This window comes from Oreochromis aureus, linkage group 14 (genome assembly GCF_013358895.1).
Source record: "Oreochromis aureus strain Israel breed Guangdong linkage group 14, ZZ_aureus, whole genome shotgun sequence".
In the NCBI taxonomy this organism is placed as follows: Eukaryota; Metazoa; Chordata; class Actinopteri; order Cichliformes; family Cichlidae; genus Oreochromis; species Oreochromis aureus.
This window is the reverse complement of record NC_052955.1, coordinates 32,674,100-32,698,795: the sequence shown is the minus strand read 5'-3', so window position 1 is coordinate 32,698,795 and position 24,696 is coordinate 32,674,100. Positions and strand designations below refer to the sequence as shown.

At 43.3% G+C, this 24,696-nt stretch overlaps 2 protein-coding genes across 2 annotated transcripts; one reads left to right on the top strand and one right to left on the bottom strand.

Annotated features, from left to right (window-relative positions):
* The first annotated feature begins 84 nt into the window (after positions 1 to 84).
* On the top strand, positions 85 to 13,253 carry slc5a2 (solute carrier family 5 member 2). The gene is made up of 15 exons (XM_031741527.2): positions 85 to 391; positions 463 to 534; positions 5,603 to 5,707; positions 5,821 to 5,880; positions 5,964 to 6,068; positions 6,158 to 6,263; positions 7,818 to 7,898; positions 8,367 to 8,596; positions 9,359 to 9,494; positions 9,696 to 9,803; positions 9,903 to 10,053; positions 10,851 to 11,019; positions 11,109 to 11,324; positions 11,411 to 11,543; positions 11,615 to 13,253. The coding sequence occupies exons 1-15, from the start codon at positions 305 to 307 to the stop codon at positions 11,827 to 11,829; spliced, it is 1,974 nt and encodes a 657-aa protein (XP_031597387.2). The 5' UTR covers positions 85 to 304; the 3' UTR covers positions 11,830 to 13,253.
* On the bottom strand, positions 12,473 to 22,889 carry fbxo46 (F-box protein 46). Its single transcript, XM_031741544.2, has 3 exons — positions 22,462 to 22,889; positions 16,362 to 16,942; positions 12,473 to 16,232 (listed from the first exon to the last, which is right to left on the bottom strand). Exons 2-3 carry the CDS (start codon positions 16,827 to 16,829, stop codon positions 14,400 to 14,402), a joined length of 2,301 nt encoding a protein of 766 aa, XP_031597404.1. The 5' UTR covers positions 16,830 to 16,942; positions 22,462 to 22,889; the 3' UTR covers positions 12,473 to 14,399.
* Between the last annotated feature and the right edge of the window lie 1,807 nt (positions 22,890 to 24,696).

Below are 24,696 nucleotides of genomic sequence, written 5' to 3'. Positions count from 1 at the left end.
CTTAACTCAAGGCATGTTTTTCATGGTTTAGTGTTAATAATTACTCTAATAAACTGCTGAATCTGCCCATTGTCAAAAGTGACCAGAGCTCTCACTTAGACCACTCGCCCCAACTCTGCTGCCTAACTGCTGATCATCTTTGTAGTCAAGTTGATGCTGAAATGTAGGTGTATTTTCTTTTGTAGATACCAAGATTTTTAAAAAAGCTTTACTCGAAGAAAAGTTGCAGGTAAACCCAAACAGGTTACCTCTAAGGAATCATATCAAGTCAAGTTTTAGAGTGTTTTTAGGTACAAGTGGAGCAATGGCCGACAAGGTGACCATCAGCAATCCAGCAGACATCTCCATCATTGTTGGATATTTCATTGTGGTGATAAGTGTTGGCGTCTGGGTAAGTGTGCCTTAGAGAATTCCTGATTATTCTGATCATCTTTGATGTTTACGCACTTTTCCATGTTCCAGTCCATGTTTCGGACCAATCGTGGGACAGTTGGGGGATATTTCTTGGCCGGTCGTACCATGACCTGGTGGCCGGTGAGTTCAGTAGATACACAATAAATGTACACTTTAAACTGTTATTGGCTTAATATCTTCACTGTATTCATCAGCCAGTAATAGGTGCTGCACAGAAATACCAAAGTTTGAAGTAATTTTAAAACAATTGTGCCATACTTCGCGGTTTATCCAAAGGCGGTGTATAACAAAGATACTATCATCATTGGATTTTTAAATATTGAATCTGGATAGAATCTTTTTGCAGTATCTTAAAACATGAACAGTATATCAAACAATAATTCTCCATAAATGTGAGTGATTGTGAATGAGCACACACTCCTCCTGTATTGAAAAATGCTAAATTTCTGAATATGAGGCTTCAACCGAACATCATCAGTTCTGAAATTGAAAATGAGCCGCAAACTATTTGCATTTTCAATTCAATTCAATTTTATTTATATAGCGCCAAATCACAACAAAAGTCGCCTCAAGGCGCTTTATATTGTACAGTAGATACAGAGAAAAACCCAACAATCATATGACCCCCTATGAGCAAGCACTTTGGCGACAGTGGGAAGGAAAAACTCCCTTTTAACAGGAAGAAACCTCCGGCAGAACCAGGCTCAGGGAGGGGCGGCCATCTGCTGCGACCGGTTGGGGTGAGAGAAGGAAAACAGGATGAAAGACATGACCTGAAAACATTTGTATGTCTGAATGCGTCTATTTTTCTTTTCCTGTTGCATTCTCTCTCATTCAGCTGTATTTTTTTGGCCTGAGGGTTGTACAAAAAAGTGGGATTAATGAAGTGGCTCTCTTTCTCTGGCTAGAGCACCATGGAAACTTATGCTCATCACAAACTGATCTGGAGCAGGTTATGTTCTGAGTTTCGGTTTGAAATAAGCTCTAAGCTCCACGTTTTCACTGATTATTTTATTCAAAGTAAGCTCTAAGTGTTATACAGACACTCTGTTGAAGGAATAGGTTTTATACAGAACTCTGCAAAGGTCTTGAGCAACCTTTCTGGATAATTTTCTTTCAAGTCACCAGACTTTCTTGTAGTTTTTAACATTATCTTAAGAAATAGTTCTTCAGGATTACTGAAGGTCTTTAAATGTTCATATATATATATATATATATATATATATATATATATATATATATATATATATATATATATATATATATATATATATATATATATATATATATATATATATATATATATATATATATATATATATATATATATATATATATATATATATATATATATATATATATATATATATATATATATATATATATATATATATATATATATATATATATATATATATATATATATATATATATATATATATATATATATATATATATATATATATATATATATATATATATATATATATATATATATATATATATATATATATGTATATATATATATATATATATATATATATATATATATATATATATATATATGTATATATATATATATATATGTATATATATATATGTATATATATATATATGTATATATATATATATATATATATATATATATATATATATATATATATATATATATATATATATATATATATATATATATATATATATATATATATATATATATATATATATATATATATATATATATATATATATATATATATATATATATATATATATATATATATATATATATATATATATATATATATATATATATATATATATATATATATATATATATATATATATATATATATATATATATATATATATATATATATATATATGTATATATATGTATATATATATATATATATATATATATATATATATATATATATATATATATAAAAAAAAATTAAAAATAACACCCAGCACGCCTGCATGGGCGGTTTATCCTTCAAGCTCGGGTCCTCTACCACAGGCCTGGGAGCTTGAGGGTCCTGCGCAGTATCTTAGCTGTTCCCAGGACTGCGCTCTTCTGGACAGAGATCTCCGATGTTGTTCCCGGGATCTGCTGGAGCCACTCGCCTAGCTTGGGAGTCACCGCACCTAGTGCTCCGATTACCACGGGACCACCGTCACCTTCACCCTCCACATCCTCTCGAGCTCTTCTCTGAGCCCTTGGTATTTCTCCAGCTTCTCGTGTTCCTTCTTCCTGATATTGCTGTCATTCGAACCGCTACAGTCTTATGCACATAGCTGTTCTCAGACAAGCTCTTCTCATGAGCGATCACTACAGCTGTCTTCTTCTGTTTGTCTACCACCACTATGTCCGGTTGGTTAGCCACCACCATTTTGTCCGCCTGCATCTGGAAGTCCCACAGGATCTTAGCTCGGTCATTCTCCACCACCCTTGGGGGCATCTCCCATTTTGACCTCGGGACTTCCAGGTTATACTCGCACAGATGTTCCTGTATACTATGCCGCCACTTGGTTATGGCGCTCCATGTATGCCTTGCCTGCTAGCATCTTGCACCCTGCTGTTATGTGCTGGATTGTCTCTGGGGCATCTTTACACAGCCTGCACCTGGGGTCTTGCCTGGTGTGATAGACCCCAGCCTCTATGGATCTTGTACTCAGAGCTTGTTCTTGTGCTGCCATGATTAGTGCCTCTGTGCTGTCTTTCAGTCCAGCTTTGTCCAGCCACTGGTAGGATTTCTGGATATCAGCCACCTCCTCTATCTGCCGGTGGTACATACCGTGCAGGGGCCTGTCCTTCCATGATGGTTCCTCGCCTTCCTCCTCTTTCTTGGGTTTCTGCTGCCTGAGGTATTCACTGAGCACGCTGTCAGTTGGGGCCATCTCCGTGATGTATTCGTGGATGTTTCTTGTCTCATCCTGGACTGTGGTGCTGACACTCACCAGTCCCCGCCCCCTTCCTTCCGCTTAGCGTACAGCCTCAGGGTGCTGGACTTGGGGTGAAACCCTCCATGCATGGTAAGGAGCTTTCTTGTCTTTATGTCAGTGGCTTCTATCTCCTCCTTTGGCCAGCCTATTACCCCAGCAGGGTACCTGATCACGGGCAGGGCGTAGGTGTTGATGGCCCGGATCTTGTTCTTACCGTTCAGCTGACTCCTCAGGACTTGCCTGACCCTCTGCAGGTACTTGATGGTTGCAGCTTTCCTAGCGCCCTCTTCATGGTTCCCATTCGCTTGCGGGATCCCCAGGTACTTGTAACTGTCCTCTATGTCTGCAATGTTGCCTTCTGGTAGTTCAATCCCCTCAGTTCTGACTACCTTCCCTCTTTTTTGTTACCATCCGACTACACTTCTCCAGTCCGAACGACATTCCAATGTCATTGCTGTATAGCCTGGTAGTGTGTATCAGTGAATCGATGTCTCGCTCACTCTTGGCATACAGCTTGATGTCATCCATGTACAGGAGGTGGCTGACAACCGCTCCGCTTTAGTAGTCGGTATCCGTAGCCAGTCTTGTTAATGATCTCACTGAGGGGTTCAGGCCTATGCAGAACAGCAGTGGGGACAGAGCATCTCCTTGGTAGATCCCGCACTTGATGGTGACTTGTGCTATGGGCTTGGGTTGGCCTCTAGTGTTGTACGCCACATCCCCATTGAGTTCCTGATGAAGGCTCTTAGGGTCCTGTTGATCTTGTACAATTCTAGGCATTCCAGTATCCAGCTGTGGGGCATTGAGTCATAGGCCTTCTTGTAATCAATCCAGGCAGTGCACAGGTTGGTCAGTCTGGTCTTGCAGTCTCGGCTGACCGTTCTGTCTACCAGTAGCTGGTGTTTTGCGCCTCTGGTATTCTTGCCAATCCTTTCTGTGCCCCGCTCATGTATTGACCCATGTGCCTGTTCATCTTAGCCGATATGATGCCTGACAGGAGCTTCCATGTAGTACTGAGGCAGGTTATTGGTCGGTAGTTGGATGGGACCGGTCCCTTCTTGGGGTCCTTGGGGATCAGGACCGTCCGACCTTCGGTTAGCCATTCCGGGTGTCTCTCGTTAACTAGCAGCTGGTTCATTTGTGCTGCCAGACGCCGTGGAGTGCAGTCAGCTTCTTCAGCCAGTAGGCGTGAACCATGTCGGGCCCTGGTGCTGTCCAACTCTTCATACTGGAGACCCTTTCTTGGATATCTGCCACTGTGATGGTTACTGGACCCTGTTCAGGAGGTCGCTATGGTCTGCCCTCAGATCCACTAGCCACTGAGCATTGCCGTTATGGGTTGCGTCCTTCTCCCATATGCTCTTCCAGCATTGCTCCGTCTCCAGCCTTGGTGGTGCTGTTCTGTTGTTGTTCCTTGCCACTGAGAGTACACCTTTGCTGGTTCTGTGAAGAACAGCTGGTTTATTCTCCTGCCTTCTCTCTCTCTGGTGTACCTCCTCAAGCGGGTGGCCAAGGCTGTGAGTCTTTGCTTGGCAGTTTCCAAGGCCTCAGGTATGGACAGCTTGCTGTATTTCTTATGCACCTTCTTTGTCGCACCTTTCTGCAACTCCGTTAGTTGGCTAACCTCCCTTCGTGCTACTTTGCCCTCTAGCCTCCTTCTCCATGGAGGGTATTGCCCCTTGTGGCTGTTCAACTTGTAGCCAAGCATCTCACTGATCACTGCTGATCACTCTAATGATCTGTTAGAAATAAACAGCAGTGAAGAGAATATTTATTGCTTCTGCTGTTTCACTTGTAACAATCACAAATTCACATTAAAATAGTTTCTCTTGTCTTACTTGCAGTGTCAGTGTTGCATTTTACTGTTACGTTTTCTGCGTGCTTCATAGATCTCTTTCGCCTTTTCCTGTGATAGTGCCTCTGACTGGAGTAACCAGTCCATTTTGTGCAGAGGAAGAGTCGAGTAATGCATCAAATGTATGTACAGAGCCTGAAGCAGAAATCCTGGGCATCAAAATTCAATTGATTGCATTAATTAGTTTTTGTTTTTTATGTAGTGCCAGATTTCAAATTCTCTCTCTCTCCCTCTCAACACCTTCGTGGCAAAAAATGACCAAATATTCAATAATTTTCGTGATTTTTAAGCCTTTGAAATGCCAGTTTAATTAATTTAATGATCAATTATTTATTAAAAGCTCCTGTAATTTTGCTGGATCGGTATCTCGTGTGGTTTTTGCAGGTTGGTGCATCTCTGTTTGCCAGCAACATCGGCAGTGGTCACTTTGTTGGTTTGGCAGGCACCGGGGCAGCTGGTGGCATCGCCGTTGGAGGGTTTGAGTGGAGTGTAACAGTCACCTTATTTGCCTACATTAAACACACTGTAAATGACAACGAGTGACAGGAAGAAGGTCTAAATATGTCACATGTTTTTGTGTGTTGTTCGTTTTTATGTGCCAGGCTCTGTTTATCGTGCTGCTGCTCGGCTGGGTGTTTGTACCCGTCTACCTCACAGCCGGGGTAAGAAGTTCAGCCTGTGCTGTATTTCAGGCATCATAAAGTGTAGCCATTCACTGGTGTGATGAGATGATGTGCTGTGCCAGGTGATCACAATGCCTCAGTACCTGAAGAAGAGGTTTGGTGGGACCAGAATCAGCCTCTACCTGTCAGTTATCTCACTGTTACTGTACATTTTGACTAAGATCTCAGTAAGTGATCCCATTAGTGCACACGTGTTTTAAAAAACTGTCCCTATTGTGTGTATTTCTCTCTTCATTCAATCTCTGTCTCTCTCCAGGTGGATATGTTTTCAGGAGCTGTGTTTATCCAGCAGGCGTTAGGATGGAACATCTACGTGGCTGTCATCGCCCTTCTCTTAATAACAGCTTTGTACACTGTTACAGGTATGGTAAGGTCTATACCAGGGGTTCGGGGAACTCCAGGCCTCAAGGGCCAGTGTCCTGCAGGTTTTAGATGTGTCCTTGATCCAGCACAGCTGATTTAAATGGCTGGCTGGCCTGGTAATGAACTAATCATTTGATTCAGGTGTGTTGACCCAGGATGATATCTAAAAAGTGCAGGACACCGGCCCTTGAGGCCTGGAGTTCCCCACCCCTGGTCTATACAGTACAGGAAATAAGTATTTGATCCCCTACAACACAGCCAGAATTATGGCTTCTACAGATTTGGCTGTCTGATTGCAATCAATCAGTGAGTCAATTACAGATACTTCTGATCTCAACTTGTTATTTGTATAACGCACACCTGTCCACAGATCAGGTTCTGCAATTCTAGCCTGTCCATCACCATATGGTAAGGCTAGACCAAAGACAGACAAGACCAAAGAGTTGTCAAAGGATGTCAGGGATAGATCACGAGAAAGGAGGTGGATCAACACTGTAATGGGGAAAATTCTAGTTTATTCTCACATTTAGATTAAGGTGCTTCAGCCAGAAAGCATAGGTACTGAGAAGTGGTCTGTGGTCACCACCTTTATTGGGGATGTCTTGCTAATTGTCTATAATTTCCACCTGTTGTCTGTACTTTCGCATAACAGCATGTGAAACTGATTGTCAATCAGTGTTGCTTCCTAAGTGGACAGTTTGATTTCACAAAAATGTGACTGACTTGGAGTTACATTGTGTTGTTTAAGTGTTCCCTTTATTTTTTTAGCAGTGTAGCTTGACCTCAGCTGACCTTGTTGCAGACTTTTTTAACAGAAAATTCCACAACAACACAAAACTCCATGATAGGAGCTTGTTAATAATCTGAAGGCAGCTGGGACCACAGTCACCAAAAATACCATCAGTAACACACTACTCTTTGGCATCAAATCAACCCACCATATTTGTAGGAAGAGAAATGCTGAGTATGACCCAAAGAAAACCATCCTCACAGTCAAGCATAGAGGTGGAAACATCAGTGCTTTGGGACTGTTTTTCTGCTAATGGTACAGGATGACTTCAGTCCATTGAAGGGTAGTGACCTTGCATATCTCCAGATCTCAATCCTGTAGAAAATCTGTGGAGCCACTTGAAGCTTTGAGTGGCCAAGCAGCAGCCAAGAAGCCAAAACGATTTTGAGAGAGGAGTGGACCAAAATCCCTGCGGAGATGTGAGCCAACCTGGTGACCAAGTATAAGAGACATGCTCGACAACAAGGGTCTCTCTGTCCTGTACTAAGTCCTGTTTTGCTTGGGGATCAAATATTTATTTCACTCAAAAACATGCAAATCAATTTTTAACATTTATTTAACGTTTATGTTTCTGGAGGGTTTAGTGAAAGGTCTTTTGCGGAATGCAATGATATTATAACTCGCCCCATTAGACTAAAAAAAATAATATCAGGGTCCTGTATTCAGATTTCTTGCCAACTTTACGTTCACAAAATATTACAGAGATTTTTTCCATGTCAGTGTGTGGATTTCAGTGTGTGTGTGTTTGTGTGTGTCTTACCAGGTGGGCTGGCTGCGCTGATGTACACCGACACAGTTCAGACTTTTGTCATCATTGCTGGGGCTTTTGTCCTCACCGGCTTCTGTGAGTCCAATCTTTGCAGCACGACACAACACGCGGGTCACACCTGGGTCCCCAGCAGTTTCACAACAACAGGAAAGATGTTAACCAGGGTCTGCAATCATTGACTTGATTACAGTAGAGGTGTATAGTGTGCTGACAGTGCAGAGATGCAGCCCTGCCACACCTTTCGCTGACTCTACAACCATTCTTTACAAAAACGGCTTGAAATCACAGTCTAGCACTGCTGTAGAATATTAACTAATCCTCTGAGCAGTTAGTGCTGCTTCAGCAGCTGACTCATGTCTTCAGTTAGGATATCAGTTTGACACAACAAGAGAGTTCTGGAGTATTGAGCAGTTAAAACACAACACGCTTACACGCACACGCAAGAGTCCTGTTTGAGATTTTGGGAAATTGAGTGTGTTTTGAGCATCATCAGCCTACGAGGGAGCACAAAATATCCTCACACTTTCTCCTTCTCACCTCTAGCATTTGCTAAAGTCGGGGGCTACAGCGCTCTGCTTAATAAATACAGCTCCGCCATGCCGCTTAATTTCACCTCCCTGGAACCCCAGCGCTACAACATCTCCTCCCACTGCTACACCCCCAGAGCGGATGCCTTCAACCTGCTGAGAGACCCAGCTGCAGGTGACCTGCCCTGGCCCGGGGTGCTGATTGGGATTCCAATAGGGGGCATCTGGTACTGGTGTACAGATCAGGTGACTTTTATATCAGTGGAAGTACTTTGGTTTGGGGAGCTGGTATTAGCCAGGGAGTTCAGCCAGTTTCTAACAGCTTCAACTAACATAAAAGGTGAAATACAGTAACATATGTTGTCAGAGTTACAACTTTAAATGACACACTTTACCAGTATTAGTAAAGTAGTTCTTAAAAATCAATATTTGAAGACCTAGACATTAAGTTTGAGCTGCAAACTTTGTAGCCTTTCTCTCAACTTCTCTGTTTATGCAGTCAGCGCACAGTACCGCTGACTCAGAGAGGCTTACTGCAGCTCACAGAAGAACCTACTTTTATTCACAGTCTTATTCCCTTCCTGGCATTACCCCAAAGGGATTCATGTCTCCACCCAGAATCTTTCTCTTGTTAGGCGAATGTGTAAATCACTACACTGTGGAGCCAGCTGTAGTGCACATACAGTACTGTAACTGCCTTTACGATACACTGAAGTCAAGCTGATAACCTGGTACAAGGGCGCCTGTCCGGAGGAGGAGGAGGAGGAACCAACTAAGTGTAACAATACAGAAAAAATAGTCTAGCTGGTGAAGAATAAAAGAAAAACATTTCATTTGCCTCCCAGTAAAGCATCCTCACATGCTGTGTTACACTAATGAGGCCCATAAGATGCAGAATTACTGCATTAACAGTTGCTACTTTAAAGCAAATGTCTGAACCTTTAGGCACAATTTTTTGTGAGCACTAAATAGTTAAATCATATATCGTTAGTCTGTGTCTTTCTCCAGGTGATTGTACAGCGGTGCCTTGCAGCTCGCAGCATCACGGACGTGAAGGCCGGCTGCATCATGTGCGGCTACCTCAAACTGCTGCCCATGTTCCTCATGGTGTTCCCCGGCATGATCAGCAGGATTCTCTACCCAGGTCTGTGGGCTACACTAGTAGTGGCAGGTGCACACTGCATCCTTCTGAGCCCACCTGGCTCTTTTGAGACCAAATCGTCAAAAGTGACTCATCTCAAATCCAAGACCATAATTCCATTAAGCTTTTTGAACTCTCGCTTGTAAGCTTGACTTGCTGTAGGCGGGTGATGTGTCTGAACGTTGTGTGTGTGTGTTTTTATAGATGAGGTTGGCTGTGTGGTCCCTGAACTCTGCAAAAACATTTGTGGGACTGAGGTGGGCTGCTCCAATATAGCTTATCCTAAACTGGTGATATCAATAATGCCGGATGGTAAGGACACACAATTATTGGCTACATTTTAAAAAAGAAGAAGAAGGTTGTTTTGCATTACATGACCCCTGCTCTGCTTCCTGTCACGCTTTTGTCCAGGTTTGCGCGGTCTGATGCTGGCTGTGATGCTGGCTGCTCTCATGTCCTCTTTGGCCTCCATCTTTAACAGCAGCAGCACTTTGTTCACCATGGACATCTGGACCCGTATCAGACCACAGGCCACTGAGCGTGAGCTCATCGTCGTAGGCAGGTACAGTGCAGCATGCTTTCTGTAACACTCAATGTTATAACCAAAAAGGGGTCCTTTTTCTTGGACTCTGCTTGAGTAACCTGGCATTAGCCACATAAAATAATCTTATTTATCTTATACTGGACTGCCCTTCTGTTCATCCACTTGCTCCGTGTAGGCTAACTTGCTACTGATTGCAGCCCCTCGTAAACTGAAGGTTTGGAACCGGAGGAGCGTCCCTGAGACGATCGTTTTAGGAATATCTGCTCTTACTTTGCTTGTCAAAATGAACCAGGAGTAGAAAAATAACCAAAAAGAACTTGTTGCACACACGCTGACCTCATTATTTGAAACTATGGCCATGTTTAATATGCACATCTAACACTGTAACAACACACATGTCAGAAAATCAAGAAATTAATAATAGTTCTCCTCTAAACTTCTCTGCATTCATTTTTAAAAAGCAGAAATAATCTCTCCGGTGAAGTGTTTATCTGTGCACCAATCTGTCTGGCTGTTTCCTGATGACGTCTTTTCCTGATGGCAGGCTGTTGCTTCATGAATACAGTTTACACTGCAGAGCCTCAGCTAACAATGCCATACACTGTATATGTCATTGAGCTGAAAAATGTAATTACTGTGATTTATATTTAGGTCTTTTGTTAAATAACAAGCAGTACAGTTTTACAGAATTACACCTTGCTGAAGACACTATACAAGAAGTTCTTCATTTCCTTTCCTAGGAAAGTAATATAAACAGCAGAAGTTCATAAAACTGATCTGATTTACCAAACTCTCATATTTCCTCTGGTCTTTAGAGTCTGGGTTCTGTGTATTGTAGCTGTCAGTATCTGCTGGATCCCCGTGGTGCAGGCGGCACAGAGCGGTCAGCTGTTTGATTACATCCAGTCCGTCTCCAGCTATCTGGCTCCCCCTATCGCTGCCGTCTTCCTCCTGGCTGTGTTTGTCAAGAGGGTCAATGAAACGGTGAGATATCATCTACCAACATTACAGGGATGAAACACCAGGTGAAGTCACACTTATATGACATCACACTCATCTTCCTCCACTTGCAGGGTGCCTTCTGGGGCCTGATTGGTGGTCTGCTGATGGGTTTGTGTCGGATGTTACTCGAGTTCTGGTTTGGTACCGGCAGCTGTATTTTCCCCTCCAGCTGCCCTTACCTGGTGTGTGGGATCCATTACCTCCACTTTGCCATTATCCTCTTCTTCTGCACATCAGCGCTCGTGTTGCTGGTCAGCTGCTGCAGCGAGCCCATAGATGACCAGCATGTAAGTGATTTACACAGCACTGATTCACTGAGGGCCAAAATAAGGTCTTATTTATCAAATGCTTATGACAAAAACATGCCTTCCAGCTTCATCGTCTGGTGTTCAGCCTTCGTCATTCCAAAGAGGAGAGAAAAGATCTGGACTGGGAGCAAGAGGAAAAAGGGAGGAGGGCCAGGAGAGAGGCCAGCAGGAGGATGAGGGAGAATAAAAGCGATGCAGGTAAGAAAAAAATGGAGAAAAACAGAACAAACACTCACTAAAGCAGCTTAGAAACTCTTTCTCCCTTTCAGTGGCTGAAGAGGAAGAGCAGTCTGGGATCTGCCACCTTATCAAACGGTTTTTTGGCCAGGGTGGCAGCTCCTCTGCGACCAATGAGGAAGAGGAACCTGAGGGACCGGTGCAGATGCCCGACATTAGTGAGGACCCAGTGTGGAAGAACGCCGTGGACGCCAACGCTCTCATCATGATGGCTGTAGCAGTTTTCATGTGGGGATACTATGCATGACAGAGTCCTTATGTTGCTTAATGAAGGTGGATTTTTAAATGTCAAGAAATAAATACAGTGTTGCCATCTGTTGGCAAACACTGGTCACTGCACTTAAGCTATTTTCTTCATTTTAAAGTAGTTCAAAGTACGCACACATGCAAATATACAACCATGCTGCATTCTGACACAGCATGGTCCTTCTCTACTTTTGTCCAGTTTTAAAAAGCATAAGTAATGCAGTCTGAAAAATGCTTTATCAGGTTAAAATGCCATTACTGTATACGGTTACATCGTGATTCAATCACAGGTCGATCTCGAAAGGTGTGAAGATTGAATTCTAACAGAAGTTAACTCAATAAAGCCTAAAGATTTTTCTAACCTCCTTTAAAACTGTCTCAAAAACAAAAAAAGAAAATCAGTGAAAAGTTTGGAGTTGCTTTATACCACCCATCAACATGTGTGCTCATACTGTGCCCATCTTCACTCCCGTTTTTCCATTAAAAGCAGTTTCAAGGGAGGGAAAAAGGTTGTTTGTATTGTGTCCAATAATCGAGTCGGCTCTAATATTACTCCATAAATATGCAGGGACTTAGTGACAGTGACACAGATTACAAGTCAATCGTAACTTGGCTGTTGAGACACCACACAAACCAGGTAGTGATTCAGATTTCCAGTTTTAATCATCACTTCTGTTTTTATTTAAGCAGATATTTCCCATGAGCATTGTACACATCTGGAACCCACAGGTCTCCCATAACTATCCAACCACCTTCCCATCTCCATGCAGTTTCAGCATCATTCATCACATCAGTTCTTTAATATCCAGTCTGTCAGCTTGCGGGGAGGGGGGGGAGGGTCTGGGAGTGTAAAAGCAAGAGAGAGAAAGGCGGTGGGAGAGAAGGAGGTGGCTTTTTGTTTTCCCCTCCCTAAGAATGGAGAGTCAGAGCAGTCACCAGGCACTGTTCATCTTACACTCCCACTCTAAGAGTTTTGGGTGGATCCAGAAGAGCTGAATGAAGTCTGTCGAGCATCTGAAATCTAGCCACTTACAGGGTCCTGTGCAACTCCCAATACTCTTGATCATCTGTGAGGTATCTGATGCCTCAGTCTCCTGCAGGGTGGGTAAGAGGTAGGGGGGCTTTTAAGGCTGGAAGCTGGTGTAGAGAGTTTCTGCGGCGTGTGGTAGTTGGTTTAACCCACTTCAAAGCATGAATGACAGCTTTGGCAAACACTGCCCTCTGCCAGATCGGAGGACGGAGAGGGGTGGAGGAAAGGAAGAGAGCTAGGGGTTAAAACAAACATGGAATACTTTAAAAAAAAAAAAAATCTTTGCAGGTTTAGTAGGGTGACAGACTGGTACAGGGAGAACTCAGTCCTCGAAATAAAAGCAAATACAACAGCAAACAATCTGACACACACCCCAAAAAACAGCCAAAGGGGGGAAAAAAAAAAAAAAAAAAAAGGCAAACAAGCAAGTCAATCAAACCATACAAAGTGACATCAGGCTTTTCCAAAGTGACATCAAGTTTCTCTCCCCCCCCCCATTCAATCCCCCTGAACTTAATCAGGTTCATCTCCCATGATTCTCTGTAAACCAGAAAGTTCTCAGTGGCTCCTCTTTATGGCTGGTCAGCAAGGTTAGGGTCCAATCTGAAACTATGACACGGCCCTAAAATCTCAGTCTCAGCCAGTGTGCAGAGACCGTGCCTGTCATTAACCAATGGTATGGCTATTTCAGAATTAACATCAGTGACACAGGCAATGATTTCAGCAGCATTATCAGGGGACTGATCGACGTGTACAACATTACAGCACATTCAGAAAATAGAAATGCATGGTGCAGGACAGGTACAAATGGCAACCTTGTACAACGGAAAAAAAAAAAAAAAAAAAAAAAAAAAAAAGTTTGCTTTATACAATCACATTTCTATATTAATGCTGAACATTCCACCACTGAAAAGTTTTACATCTGTTGGACTCGGTACAGCTCATTCCTTGAAGCACCATTGTACAGCAAACATGGAAGTTTGTGATACGACACAGAAACATAGAACAAGTTCTGGGAATAATAATAATAATAATCATAATAATCATAATAAGCAGGCTCTAGGGCATTACATTTTTATGCGTCACTTTATGGATGCTAATCTCAATCAAATACACTGCAAAGTTTTCACATGTATTACCTAACAACCATGTGCAGAGTTAGACAAGAACCCGAATGATTAAGAGGCAGAAAAAGGGTTGAATAACAGCAGCAGTAGGGACCCCAACCCTGGTATGGAAACTTTTCAAAGTGACCACTCTGGAGCACAGTGGGGAGAGAGGGATTCTGGAGGGCTTCAAAAAACAAAAAACAAACAAACAAGGCAAGGAGAGTGACACACCTCTCTTCCTTCTTTACCACTGAAACACCTCCTACTGAGGGTAGGTATGAGGAAGGAGTGCTGCAGCAAAGAAAAACAAAACAGTCCTGGAGTGCTGATCCTCTCTGTTCCTGTTTGTCCTCTGATCAGATGAGAGTGGGAAAGAAGGAGGTGCACAGAATGAGATGAGAGTTGGTGTATGTGAGGTGTGCCCTTTCTTCTCTACCTAGCTTCCTCCCTCCTGTCTTCCCGCTTGGTGCGGATGGGTTGAGAGCCATCAGCAGGCTGCTGGACCCAGTTGTTATCATGGAGTCCAACACGGCAGCCTGGCGTGTCCTTATCTGTACGCCGGCAGCACATCCAGTAGGAACGTCCATAAGGCAGGTCATGGTGGTAAGGTTTGGGGTGCCAACGGCACAAAGAAACATCCCCACGCTCATATTGTCGCTTACACTGCTTGCAGGGGTCATCTCTATAGAGAGGGTCTTGATTCCACCGTGAATCCACAGCTCGCACCCCATACGTCTCAATCAACACCTTGAAGTAGTGGCAGGTGCATTTTAGGGCTGCCAGCGAGCGTGTTGGTAGGTAGCTGAAGATGTTGACCATGATGTGGTCAGGGAGCAGTAGCATGTACTGTCGAGGTTCAAGGAGTCGCTGAATCTGAAAGCGGATCTCCAGGAAGTCATGGGAAACGTGACGGTAGAGGCGACACAGTGAAGGGTCTGAACAGTCTTCTCCAACGCTAGGAGAGTCTGGTCGGGTCGCCCGCTCCCCTGAGCCCACTGCCACCCCTGCCCCAGGACTGTTGTTGTTGGCGCAGTCCAAAGAGCACATTCCTGACCCACTGCCAGGGCCCGTTCCTTTTACATCCTCCTCCTCAGCCCGAGGGGGCTGAAGGAAAAAGAGCTGTCCAGGAGGGGGATCGTCACATGAGGGGTCAGTAGAGCTTCCAACACCCCCACTGCCCCCTCCCCCACTAGGCATAGCAAAACATACAGTCTCCTCCTGCACATTCTCTGTACTGTCCTTGCCATAAAACACACACTGATCCACAGCACCTGTCACCACCACCTCCACATGGAAACCAGTCACTCGCTCCCTTCCTACACCTACAGCCTTCTTCTCCCCAGAAGAGAGCTCCTGGGTTGGGTCTGGGCTGCCACAGGCCGGCCTGTCTGGGTGATGGAGGTCTCCATCTGGTTTCGGGGAAGCAGTTGTGGCAGCAAGCAGCAGACTACCAGGGTCTCTTGATGAGGGACTGACGAGCTGGTATAGGTCACAGGTAATTTTCTCTTTGGCCCTGGCTGCTGCCTGATTACTCCCACCACCACAGCTCATAAACATACAGCGGGACCTGCCAGCTGGCTCCAGTTGAGACCGCGGGTCCAGATTTGACACTCTGAAAGCTATCCTAACCTCACCATGACTGTGGCTGGGGGGTGGAGGAGGTGTTACCGTACCAGACTCACCTCCTCTCCTACACTCCCTTCCCCTGTCTTGATTACAGGACTCTATGCCAGAACCAGGGCCCAGATGGAGCTGATTCTCCAGGTTCTGGGACTCAAAGTGTGCAATGGCCTGGGCAACCCTGAATGACTCCTGCTGCTGCTCCTCAAGCTGCTGGTCTGTCTGGATGGGAGACGACGACTTCTGGACCTCTTTGGAGGGTTGACCACTGGAACTGTCTGACACAAAAACCATAGGAGAGGGGTCTGACACTGTGCCCCGCAGAAGAGTGTGCTGGTGGTGGGTAAGGCCCGGGCTCTGAGTGGTAATAGAGGGCTGGTGGTGCTGTTGGTTACCATGAACACCCACAATCCCTTGAAGGGCCATGGCAGTCCTCTGCTCAACCAAGGCAACCATCTCTGCAACTGAAAGCAGGTCCGTTTCATTCACCCCTCCCAGCTGTGGTTCATCAGGGCTGGGAGGTGTATGGGAGGGGTCATTGCTGAGAAGTGACTCTGAGGCTTGGGAGCGTGTCGGAGGGTCATAGGATGAACATCGCCTCCGCCTTTTCGCTTTACTGCAGTCAGTTGCCCAGTTACCTTTGACCTGTTTAAAAAAAAATAATGCATTTAGTTCTTTGTATTAAATGTCTTAATTAACTAAAATCTCTTACAAAAATATATATAACTACAAAATAAATAAATACAATACTGCTTCACTGTTTCACCTCCTTACCTTCATTGCACTGGGTCTAGGCTGTCCCGCTCCACTGAACTGGTGTGCAACAAAGAAGGCAATCTTCTCCTTGGTATTACCAGGCTTAATGACATACCAGGTGTCTAACAACACACGGCCATCTTCCATCTGGGACCCAGAGGAGGGTGGTGTAGGAGGGGCTGAAGGGGGTTGAGTAGCCTGGTTCTGTGTGAGGGAGCTGGAGTCAAGCTCAGGTTCAGGTGGAGTGTTCTCTGAACCCACATCCTCCTCTTCTCCATTCTGCTCGTGCACCCCCACTATCATCCCTACATCTTCATTTCTGGCACCTGAAGAGGGCTCAGACTTGCAGAGGGAGGGGGACCCTGCCACACCACCACTACCTCCACCACTGCCCCCTGAGCCTGGATTCCTAGCTTTGTTCTGGGAGTAGGTGCCAAAGGGGCGTGGGCACCACAGCCGGATGTGGGAGAAGGTGTCTCGGTCCATCAGGATGCGGACCACCGTGGCATATCGGCATCTACACTGGCCAGCAAACACCCGGAGTTTTCATTGTCGGCTCCCTGTCCTAGAGCCAACCTGATGGGCGCTGGGCATACAACCTACAACAACAGGATAGAGGGAAAAGGGAGTAGAAGAGGAAAGAAGTTAAACTGCAGTTCATCAGTGTTCATCAGTCCTGAGATTAAGTCAGATAATCAATGGCCAATTGGGGCTGTCCTCAACAGCTGCTGTGAAGTATTCACAGAGTTCACATTCGGCGCCGCTAAACGGGTGAGAACAGAACAATCATCCTACTGCTGTTGGACTAATCACAACTGGTCTGCCTCCTACTCTGGCCAAACCTGATTAGCTGTTACATTTGCTACTGTGCACCAAGATCATCTCACTCGCTTTGGAGCCTCTAAAATCGAATTAGAGGGATTCCATTTCAGGTTTGGGGTCTGTGGCCTGCAGATGAAAGGGATGAAAGACAGAACACAAAAGAGCCAAATGGACTCTCCTCTCTCCCCTGCTCCCTCTGCATCTCCAGGCTTCAAAGAGGACTTAATAGAAGGCAACACAGGGAGGAGCATGCAGGCATATGATGGATCTATTTTTAGCAAACAGCAGAGAAGGCGGGCTAGTAGTGAAACTGTTGTAGCCCTTTTTCCTGCTCTCACCCTTTCTTCCCTGGCAAGGAGCATATGCTGCAGGCTAAGAGGGAAAGCCTTTAGTCCACCCAGCATGCTTTGCATCAGCAGCTATGCCAGCTGTATGGACTGCCAGGAACGTGCCGGCACACTTAAAGAACAAGTGGCAACAGAGCAACACGTTTGGCACACTGCTAACCTGAAAGTGTCCATGACATCTGAGAACAGCTTGAATAATTACACCTCATCTGTCAGTCGTAAGCAAAATGTTTAAACTGTTAAAGCAGACCTGACTGTAACCACAGAAATACAGATATAAAAACTGACCACCCATCCCAGCTGACACGTAGTCTGAATCATGTTTGATTCGTTTACTGACCCTTCACAAATGGCAATATTTTGTTAAAAACGACTGTCAGACTATGCTGACGGGGACATCCTGACCCCTATATAAATGATTTAAAGACTCTAAAGCACTGCATGAGAAGTTTTTACAGCCATGGCGAGATGAGACAACAACAGTAACAACTGCTCGCTGTGTTGAACACCATGTTGACACGTCCAGTTGTCAAACTATAAATGATATCAACAACAACTGAGCCCTCTCTCGCTTTCTGGTGTGGCATGTCTGCTCAGATCTCTGGGTTAAGATATGAAGCAGGCTCCAGTGAGTTTTTCACAAAAAGCAGCTTTGTTTATCTGTAATTAACTTTCTGTGTTTAACTTTTGATCGACTGCTACAGTACCCGTTTGGTGCTGAAGTTGATCAGGGTCATACACAGTTCTCCTGAGGTTGCATTCACCCTTTTTCATTCAGTTATGATGTCATATTTCTTGTGATTTCCTCAAAAAGGGTGACAGGGGAGATTGTTCTACTACAGGCCATAATAAATATTCCCAGATAGAACAACAAGATGGCACTGTGCAAAAAGAAAACTGGTGATCATGTATGTATTGTAATCCCAACTGCTAAGGAGAAATGGCCATTTAAGTTCATACAGGGTGTGTTTTAATGGATCACATAAACTAGTATTGCAACACTTGAAAACCCCCAGTGGTTGGCAGTTCTCAAACCTACCTTGCCTGATAACACAGCTAATCGAAGACCTGTTTACTGTATGACTGTTTTTACCGAACCCTGCTTTCCATTTTCGTTGGTTGTGCCTCTCGTCTGACACACTGGATGGGTGGTGCTTTGTACATTTGGACTAATGGAATAGCTCAGAGAGGTGCAAAAACCAAACACCGCCCACACAGTGTGGTGAACCAATTCAAACGCTTCCTCTATAATCACACAGCAACAACACGGCTAAGAGCTGAGATTATACTGTTGTGAGGAATAAAAAAAAGAAAAAAAAAGAAAAAAAAGCAGCTAGCGAGCCCTTTTTCCTGCCTCGCTCCACGACCCCTTACAGATGTCTATTAAACGCTTTTATTCTCGTCCTCCTTTTTATCCATTTCTCTCTCCCTATTCTCACTGCAAGCAATCCATCTTTCATACCATACTGGATGGCATAATAAGAGGGGTCAGAAGAGAGACCGTCTGCCCACAGCAGCAATCTATTATGAAGTCTCTCACACGCAACACATCAGCCACTTTAACTGCAGACCAGACTTTTTAGCACCTACATTCCTGTAAATATAAAAATGGTAATTAAAAAATAAAAAAACATAGTCACATTTTTATTTTTGTAATTTCCTTCTACTTTCCTACCTATAAGGAAACTAACAAAAAACAAAACTAAAAGAAGGTTGGGGAAAACCCTCTTTCTCTATTCGTGGATGTGTTGGCACTGGCAAAGAACAAAACTGTTCAGTTCTATGAAAATCTGGCAAGCAGTGGGACTCAGCCAGGTTGCTCCTCTGGGTTTTAGCAGCTTTGAAAGTCTATTCTTTTACTTCCTGCTCTCTGTATTCACTCACTGTATTCTCCGTTTCCATAAAGCTTAACACGCAGTTCCACTGATATTGCATAACTCCTTGCATCTGTTGTCAGATGACTGACTAATAGTACATCAGAACACGAATGCCACCAGATAGCCCAGGTGAACAGCAATTTCCAGGCTGTGCATGCTAAATAAGTATACATTTAAATGACAGCACAACAATTGTCTGACCAGCTTAACTCTTCCTTTAAGGAGACATCATAGAGATATGAAGGTGATTCATTTAGTTATGATGGTGATTTAATCAATTATGAAACTTTGAAGTTAACCTGTCAACCAGGGTGTGTAACAATTCTGACAGAGAGACTGAATGACACACTGTATCGCAATTCCACATCCTCAAATGATCATGCCCCATGATTATTGCCCTTATGAGTCTACATTTGTGTTATTGGGCCACATTACAGTGCACTGCAGTACAATGCAGAACACTCATACCAACTGATTCACAACTCAACTGTGAGTATGTACAAAGAAAAGCGCTTACACATTTATTCTGTTGTGCTGTGTGTCAAGATGTAAAAATGTATAAATCTCAAATGTTATTGGCTGTGCTATACACCTATTTTTAGCTTTAAAAGTACAGTCTTTTGGCCAAACTACTAATGAGAGGCAAAAGCACATCAGTTTATACAAGAAAAGCAGTCCAATATATACTGCTGCAGCTATTTATAGCACTCACTACAAGCTATCCTCAATAATTATCACCACCACAAGAAAGAGAAGAAGCAGCAGCAGCAGCTGTCTGATAAACCTAAATTCACAATATGTTATTTGTAATATTTGTAATGAACTTTGTGAATAGCAAGTCGTATGTTGGTTTATTTAGCCATGTTTGTAAAAACTAACAGTGATAAATATGATGATTAAAAATTCATGTTAAAATCAGTTTGCTCAAAAAAAACAAAACAAAACAAAAAAACGTATATGTGTGGACTCGTGTATACTTGAGGTCTGCACATAAAGAGCATGTGTGAGAGAAGCTGTACTCCTGTTTTGTTTTTGTACATCAAGGCCTAGACAAAGCTGGAGATTAATTTCTCTTTCAGTTATAATATTTTGTACTAGACTGACCAGCTATTGTAAGTTATTCCCTATTCATTAGAGCCAGTTGCTGTGAATAAAAGCTTGGTTTTACGCATCCTGTAACAAACTAATCCCTCCAAACCTGTCCCAGTATAAAGGTAGCGATTGATACCACCAATTCCTTAACTGTGCGTTTACATATACAAACTGCCAAATAAACTAAAAAGAATAAAAACAACAATAATGACTTAGCGCATGTATAAAGTACACACCGAACTCCACAGCCTAGATGTAGCCACCAGGTAAGACATGGACAATATGAGCTACTGCCCCATCTCATGCACTGATGGTGCTACTGAAGCCTACTGAAGAAATGTCAACTACACAACTGCGTCCAAAAGCAAATGTTTTACTCAGTTGTTCTGTCAGAGCCAAACGCCTGTTGATTACTATGAAAATCTGACCAATATAGCTGCACACAACACATATAAAAAGGTATTTATTTGCTCACAAGATCCTGCTCTTAGAACAGATTTGCAGGTTTGACCTTTTACATCAAAACTCAATTTCTGCTGGAAGGACTCATTTCCCTATACAAATGAAGAGCAGTTTCACTCTCACCAGGTGAGCACAGTTCTGAACACACAGTGTACTACATCCCTGTAAACTCTAATTTAAGGTTTAACAAGGCGGATTAGCAGATGCTGAACCAAAGCATTTAACTTAAGATTGTGTTGCTGTTTTTCCCTTTAAGACTGTCAGCTGCTGGTCTAATGCCATCTTTGCAAAGAAGTCAGCCTGAATAACACTAAGAGAGTGAGAGTAACTCAAACTCCTTCCAACCATCCTCCAGCTCTCCCGCTCTCTTTTTCACAGCATTTCAGCCAGACGGCCAAAAGCTGACGAATGATGGGACCCAAGCATGCCAAAAAGCCTTAGCTCAATCTCCCTCGCTGCATGAAGACAATGCAACAGACGAGCAGCCAGCAGGCCAGCTTTGCTGCAAACTGTCAACACAACAATAGGGCAGAGCCACTGCTCCAGCAGTCTGCCCAGGAACATTACGTGAGAGCAGGCTTTCTGTCTGGACACCTGGGGAGTGTGGCTGACTGGACTGCAGGACTCACTGCAGGACTCACTGCATCTGTGTGCGTGTCTGCACGTTTGTGCTGAAACATCACAAATTAGACTGTGATGCAAGTTTTGATTCAATCACAAAGGCCACTGTGTCAACAGTGTTATCCAACTGAACATCTGAAAGGAGGAGGGCAAATCAAACACTTGCAAACAAAATCACATCAAACTGAACTCCGTGTAAGATGGACTTTTTAAAATAGAGTTTAAGCTACAGTCACAAAAACTTCTTCATATGGGCTTATAAACAAACAACATTACACGAAAGAGAAGTTTATTTTTTAGCGCAGTGCATATATCTAGATATTTGTGCCACAGACTATTTAGTCTTCGCTATCGGAGGCCTGCAGGTTATCCCTTACCTTTCTTAGTTGCGTTTAAGGTAACCAAACAACTCTGAAAACTAGCTGAAATACTGCCAACCTCTCCACACTCGCAACCAACAAGTGGGGCATCACAAAACACCATCACCAGCAACAAATACTCTTATTTTTGTTGTTGTTATTATTGTAATCATTTGATGCTCGTTATCATCTCAATGTCTTTGGGAAACCAGTAGCTGGCTGAGCAAGCAGCAAACAGTTAGCTTACACAGCGGCGTAGTAACGTAAAAATTCCCATCACCTTATTGGCCAAGTTTCCAACACTTTAATAATTAACATAACCTAACGTCGAGGGTAACCTAAAAAAATCTTCTACAGACTTGAATACTTCATATAGATTATTAATGGGTAATCACACATAGCAAACAGGTCGGTTAGTAGCTACCAAGGTTGCTAGCTGAATAGCACAACTTACCTGCATAATAACATGACAGCGTTTGCTAGCAAGCTACGATTTTTAAAAAAGACCCCGAGCGTTGTATTTTGGCAACTGGCTTACCTCAGTGGTTTTAACTGAAGCAGACAACCTTCTTAACCAACAGGCTGTCGATGACAAGTGTCTCCTCGCTGAATTTCGCTCCAACCAGACCACTCTGTCTGGTCAAATGCAGGTGACACGAGTTAACTATCCGTGTCCACGTAGCTAAGCTAGCTCACTCGCAGGCTAACGTCGTCATTAGCCAGCAGCTACTTTCTATTTATCAACCTTGTCTAAGTGGTGGCAACCAACGAGGATGGCGTGCTTGTCAGCTCTCTGGACACAGTCTAGCTGACCGTAGGCCTTGTTAGGACTATCAACAGCCGCTCGACCACTATCTATTTAGAAGTGACACAAGCTTTTTACGGTATGTTCTCGGGGATACCAAAATAATCAGTGTCAAAACGGCGAGAGGAGGAAGGCCATCTTGTTGACAAGCAGCTGCATAAGGCCCGCAGCCAATAGCGATGCAGAGTCGGTGGTGTGCCCATATATGGCGTATGCACAGCTCCCTCCCTCTGCCGCCCCCTGCACCCCCCGCCCCATCCAAGCTTTCTACACTGGACCACACTGTAAAAACGCAACATCAAAAGGTCACTGTGTCAAAGACAGGTGGGAAAATCCATATAAGCACATTTCCACTCATTCCACACCAGCGGGACGTTCACCGTGACGATCACTCTGCACCTTTTCTATACTTTCTGTGACTTAATGTCCAAATCAGCATTTTTCATTTTTGGCTAGTTATCATTTGCATATTGTCATATCTTCTACAATTTGTTTGTATTTGTTTTTTAAAAAATTTCCATTGTGGAAGTCCTCCTGCTGTTATCCGACACATCTCATTTTTCACAATCATGTTCCGCAAGCTGAAATCAACAATGTTGTGCCAAATTGACTGATTTGTTTCAATTTTTATACCCAATTTTCAACACTCTGTCTCATGCCGCAGTGACCCACTTTGGTTACAGGGATCATTAAAGTTTCATTTTATCTTCCAAAAGCTGTAGGTGTGTCCAAGTAAATAAAACACACAGCAGCACTGGGTGTTACTCACTACTGTATTTAAAATACTCTCACACACCCATAATGCACACACATAATTAAATGCTGTCTCAGATAAATATAGATTGTGTATTATAGTGGTCAGTATCTTTTGCACATTTGCTTTTCAGAAACAGCTGAGTAAAAGCCTCCAGCAGCACCGTGTCAGTCCAGCAGAGGGCTGGATGCCGCAGCTTTATGTGTGCATAAATATCAGCATCTTTTTTGTTTATGTCATCACTATCAATTTCTGCACAGGCTGTATCATATGATTTCCATGATTTTCATACTCATCACACCATTCATAGACTTTTCAGGTCCTATGGATTGGGGCACTGTCGTTCTATTGGGCCAGAAATGTTACATCACAGAACTATTCAAAGCAGCTTTGTATTAATTTTCAGTGACCTTTCTTTCTTAATTCAATTAATTTAAATTCAATTATATTTATATAGCACCAAACAACAAGTACTTGGCAACAGTGGGATGGAAAAACTCCCTTTATAACAGGAAGAAAACCTGTTATAAAAACCAGACTCAGGTTGAGTCAGCCATCAACCACAACTATTTGGGGTCATGGGGGATGATCTGATATCGTCGTGTTGGTGTTGTTCCCAGATCATCATGAAAATGTTGTTCCAGGTTCAACATTGCAAGTGACCAATCACATTGTTGTGACGTTATTCTTTTGCGCGCCAAGCCATTCGTGCATTTATGAAATTCCAATGTTGCAAGGACAATATCAATTGTGCTTACCGTTTATTAAAGGGTTGGGGTTAGGATTAGGGTCAGGGTCCGTTGATCGGTGGACAGAGGCGGTTTCTCGCAGCTTAAGTACAGTTTTTTGTTTTACGGCGGTTTTTCCCGAAGTCGCAAAAGTATGACGTCACAACATTCTGATTGGTCACTTGCAATGTTGATCCTGGAACAACATTTAGTATGATGATCTGAGAACACGACGATATCAGATCGTGCGGTAAGGGGTTAGGTCTCAGTCTCGGTGGACCAGTGGAACCATATCATGCCAGTATTATATATGTGACAGGATCCAGTGACATACCAGAGTGTATCTTAAAGTGGAACTCATCAGGTAGTAGAACTATCCATAAAATATTCATATCTATAAAAAGAACCAATTGTTTGTTATTTAAAGTTAATCAGTGATAACAGCTTTTGTGATATTATTCTGCAGTGATTAGGGATGTTTTTCCT